Source organism: Penaeus vannamei, chromosome 9, assembly GCF_042767895.1.
Source record: "Penaeus vannamei isolate JL-2024 chromosome 9, ASM4276789v1, whole genome shotgun sequence".
In the NCBI taxonomy this organism is placed as follows: Eukaryota; Metazoa; Arthropoda; class Malacostraca; order Decapoda; family Penaeidae; genus Penaeus; species Penaeus vannamei.
Window position 1 is genome coordinate 35,365,885 of NC_091557.1, and position 5,000 is coordinate 35,370,884.

General features: G+C 49.2%; 1 protein-coding gene across 5 annotated transcripts in view; it reads right to left on the minus strand.

Annotated features, from left to right (window-relative positions):
* The window catches only part of LOC113811547 (uncharacterized), a 73,479-nt gene that overhangs the window by 24,815 nt on the left and 43,664 nt on the right, over positions 1-5,000 (minus strand). For all 5 annotated transcript variants that reach the window (XR_011398750.1, XR_011398751.1, XR_011398749.1 and 2 more), the window contains exon 2: positions 1-1,766. This exon is cut by the window's left edge. Coding sequence is in view for 1 of the 5 variants with exons in the window: in XM_070125636.1 (XP_069981737.1) it covers positions 1-1,766 (1,766 nt within the window). In the remaining 4 variants the exon portion in view is untranslated. The remainder of the gene's footprint in view (positions 1,767-5,000) is intronic.

A 5,000-nucleotide genomic window follows, 5' to 3' on the forward strand; every position in this document is an offset into this window, starting at 1 on the left:
GGCACGGGAGAAGCGGGTTTGTTGACAGCAGGAGCAGGAGATGCTAGTTTGTTTGCGGTGGAAGTTGACGTAGAAGGCGTGGCTTCGGGGATGGAAGTTGCACTTTTGCTCTTAACCAAAGCGGACGTTTCAGAAGGAGCTGCTGACTTGGCTGCACTAGGTGAGGGAGCTGCTGACTTGGCTGCACTAGGTGAGGGACCTGCTGACTTGGCTGCACTAGGTGAGGGACCTGCTGACTTGGCTGCACTAGGTGAGGGACCTGCTGACTTGGCTACACTAGGTGAGGGAGCTGCTGACTTTGCTGCACTAGGTGAGGGAGCTGCTGACTTGGCTGCAGGTACCGCGGGGTCTAGAACAGGAGCGGTTGCTGGGGGAGGCGGCCTGGATGCAGCAGCTGGCGGAGCGGGCGTCGGAGCGGGCTGAGATTGCTGAGGCAGGCCTGCAGCCTGTTCTTTCCTCGTGAGCGACTGAGGTGCGGCAGCGGCTGACTTAGCTGACTCTACAGCGTTGACTTCTTTTTCCTTATCCTGCTGCACCGACGGCCTCCTCCACGGCGCCTGCTGAGGAGGCTCGGCGCCCTTCGGAGCCGCAGACGGCGGACCTTCGCGGTCTGAGGCTGCCTCTGCTTTCGCGGTGCGCCATGGCGGTTGCTGCTGCTGCTGCTGTAGTTGTTGTTGCTGCTGCTGCTGCTGTAGTTGTTGTTGCTGCTGTTGTTTCTGTTGTTGCTGCTCTTGTGGCCGCGCAGGAGCTGCCTGGCCAGCCGGTTCGGCCGCCGGCCTCGCCTTCCGCCAGGGTGTCGGGGACCCTGGCCCCGTCGCGGCAGCCGCGGCGCCGGCGGTGACGACGGACTTGCTCTCTGCTTCGCTCTTGACGCTGACCATCGTCACGGTGCGCTGCTCGAAGTGCGAGGCCTCCTGCTTGACGACCGTGGTGCGAGCGGAGCCTCCGGGGGTCTGTGCGGGTGCGCCTTGCTGCCCGGCGCCCTGACCTACACTGGCACCCTGCCCGCCCGCGCCCTCGCTTGCGGGCTGGGGGGCAGGGCCAGCGGCACGCCCTTCGCTCGCCTTCGGACCGACGCCCCTCGCCGACGCTTCGGACGCTTTCTGATCCAGCTGGCCGAGGGACTCAGAGCGGCGGCCCTGGTAAGGCTCCGAAGGCGAGGCGGCCGTCGCCGGTGTCTTGCGCGGCGCCCTTGACGGCGAGTCGGTCCTGGACCTCATCTGGTCGGCCCAGGGCAGCGGGCGCGCAAGGGACTCCGACGAGAGCGCCCTGCGGGACAGGTTGGTGCCGAAGAGGGACTTCCGGGGCGCGATGGGGCTGGCGCCGGGCGACGGCCGGTTGAAGTGGACGGGCTTCGGCTGCGGCTCCGTCACGGAGCTCGTGGGGCCCGCGGGCTTGGCGGCGGCGCGGCGCGAGGGAGGCGCCGCGATCGTAGCGTACACGGCCGACGGCAGCGGCGGAGGCTGTGCGTCAGGCTCGGCCCACGGCGGCACCGCGCGTTGGCTGGGGGCTTCCTGCCGCGGCGGCCACGGCGCCTTGCCCCGCTGGGAGGCCTCCACCGACACCTCCGCCATCCTGGCCCTGAGAGCTGCCTCCTTCGGACCTCCTGCGGCGGCGGCCTTCGCGGGGAAGAACTTCTTGCGGCGCTGCTTGGGCGAGCCGTCGGGCGTGGACGGCGCCGACGTCTGGTACCCGGTGGGGCTGTGGTACCCCGGGGGAGTCGAAGCCCGCGAGTCGGAAGGCGATGACGGGGAAGACTCGCCGCTCTGACGGCCGCCAAAGGGAGCGAGGGTGACAAGAACGGTGTTAGCGAAGACATAGTGAAGAACGACCGAGGAATAACCAGATGATCCAGCCAAAAATAATAACAATAAAAGAAAAAAAGCATAAAACCCCCAAAATTTACACCCTGACCTGAAGACCCTCCCTGGGATACAATCAAATTTCTTGGGGACCTCAGAAGAAACATTTCCAACGTGAACTGATCGAAGCTTATTTTCTATGTACTCCATAAATTAAGCAAATGAATACATCAATGAATTAATCAACAAGCAAGCAAATCAATCAATCAAAAGAAATGAACAAAAAAAATCACAGAGATGAAGGAATATATCAAAAAGGAGATTTACATTGAGACAAGGAGTTTATTAGCAATTATGCTACGAAATACAATTTAATAAATTCATAATTACAACTATTGCTACTACTACTGTTGATTATGATAAAAGCAATAACAGTGATGGTAATAGTAATAATAATACTAATAAAAAAACATAATAACAATAATAATAATTTTAGTAAAAACACTATTAACAATATCAACAACACTACCAACAATAATAATGAAAAGAATAATAGTAATGATATCAATGACAATAATAATGATGATTATAATAACAATTACAATAATGGAAAAAATCATAGTAATTGTAAAAGAAAAATAACAAAAATAATGATAATGAACAATAAATCAACAGATCCGAAAACAACCCAGATCATGTATAATCCATTTCCCAATACACCCAAGAAAAGAAAAAAGATAATCACGTGACCAGGTGAGACGAGGTCACAGAGAACGCCCCCCAAAGGAAGGTCAAGCAGCGCGGCGTTACCTGCTCTCGATCGATCCTCCTACTGCACATGCGCGGTTCACGACCCACTTTCGTCAGCCTTTTGGTTCTCTTTCGTTTCCCGCTCAAAAACGATACCTTTATTATGTATGTTTTTTTGTGAATGTGTGTTTTGAATCTATACTCTTGAAATTGTTTTTATTTTCTTTTGTTTTTGCTCGTGATTCTTTTGAGGGAAAGAGAGGTGTTCTGGTCACTCCTGCGTCGTCTTGGGTCAAGGTCAAGAGGTCAAGAGGTCACCTTGGAAGAGAGGGAGACGGGCTCTGTTTCAGATGCGCTCGTGTTGGTTCCTCTGTTGTTTTGGCTCCAAGTATTGCTGTAATAACTATTATCGTCATTATTGTTTCCATCAATAGTTCTGACGGTAAAAAAAAATAAGAATAAGAACGATAAAAAAGAATAAGAACGATAAAAAAAGAATAAGAATAAGAATGATAAAAATAATAACAAGGAGAAATGGAACCAATGGAAGATAAGGAAAAAGAATGAATTGAACCTATCAGCAGACAGGCACGAAGAGAAAGAGGGAGGTAACGAAAAGGCGAGATAACGAGATAATAATGACAATAATGTAAGAAAATTGAAATTCTCGCTTGATTCTCCTTCTTACAAGCGGTATATATCGATAATGGAGATGAAGATAGCAATAATGATGATAATGTGCGATAATTGCTATTTTGTTTCCTTCTGCCTCCTCTAATCCCTGGGTCAAAAATCTAAGAAAAGGGGGAGGGTGGAAGGAGGGAGAGGGAGATGACGAAGATGGAAGTTGAAAAAAAGAAAAAGAGAAAAAAAAGAATAAGAGAGAGAGAGCTGGAGGAAGAGAGAGTAGAGGAGAGAGAGAGGGAGACAAAGAAAGAGAAAGATAGATAGATAGATAGATAGAGAGAAATACAGAGAGAAAGAAATAAAGAGAGAGAGTGAGAGAGAGAGAGAGAGAGAGAGAGAGAGAGAGAGAGAGAGAGAGAGAGAGAGAGAGAGAGAGAGAGAGAGAGAGAGAGGAAGACAGAGAGAAACAAATAAAGAGTGAGAGAGAGACAGACAGACAGACAGATAATGAATAAACAAAGACACAAAACTACTTCCCTAGGCAATTAAACAATACCATTGGAAATACCATGACCCAAGGGAAGAGGCAAGGGCGTGGCGAGGAGTCACTGCGTTGGCGAAGGAGAAGGGCGTAAGAGGGGGGGGGGGCACAGGAGGGGGGGGGGGGAGAGCGTGGGGTCCGGGTCCCCTTCTTTGCAACCGCTGCGTATTTCTGTTGTGTTTCCTTTGTTTATTTTCTTCTTTTCCTGTTCGTTTCGGTTTCTTTTGTTCTTATTTTTTTGTGTGTCTTTTTCTCTAGTTGGTTGATCTTCCTTTGTCTACTTTTTTTTAGTCTTCTTTCCCTCTCGCTCTCGGTATTCATCGTCATCCAAATGATGCGCTTCTCTTTAGTATGTACCCTCTCTCTCTCTCTCTTTCTATCTCGCTCTCTCTCTCTCTCTCTTTCTATCTCGCTCTCTCTCTCTCGCTCTCTCTCTCTCTTTCTATCTCGCTCTCTCTCTCTCTCTTTATCTCGCACTCTCTCTCTCTTTCTATATCGCTCTCTCTCTCTCTATCTCTCTCTCTCTCTCTCTCTCTCTCTTTCTATCTCGCTCTCTCTCTCTCTCTTTCTATCTCGCTCTCTCTCTCTCACTCTCTTTCTATCTCGCTCTCTCTCTCTCACTCTCTTTCTATCTCGCTCTCTCTCTCTCTTTCTATATCGCTCTCTCTCTCTCTATCTCTCTCTCTCTCTCTCTCTCTTTCTATATCGCTCTCTCTCTCTCTCTCTCTCTCTCTCTCTCTCTCTCTCTCTCTCTCTCTCTCTCTCTCTCTCTCTATCTATCTATCTCTCTCTGTCTGTCTGTCTGTCTGTCTCTCTCTCCCTTTCTTCTCTTTTTTATCCTTATCCTCATTCCTTTATCTATTAAATATACACCACACCTAAATAACTGCAAGATTTGCCCATAACAATGGGTAAATGTACATAAAGAGTCACGACAGAAAGTGCTATAGATAATTCTCATCGATGAATACCCACGCTATGAGCAATTCTTATATATATAGTTGAAAAAAAAAGTTTCATGAGTCAGTTGACATTTTTAAATATAGGCAACTATGACGTCACACCCAAAAATGAAAAAAGACGTATAAAAAACGAGAGGAAAAATGTGAGAGAGAAAATAAAGATAAAAAAAAAGAAAAGGTGAAGAAAAAAATGAAAAAGAAAATGTGCCAGGCATACAGGTGAGTATTTTCTGACTCGCCCCTGACTCACTCAGCTGTTCATTAATCACTAAATTCGGTGGAGGGACGGTGTGTGTGGGGAGGGGGAGGGGGGGAGAG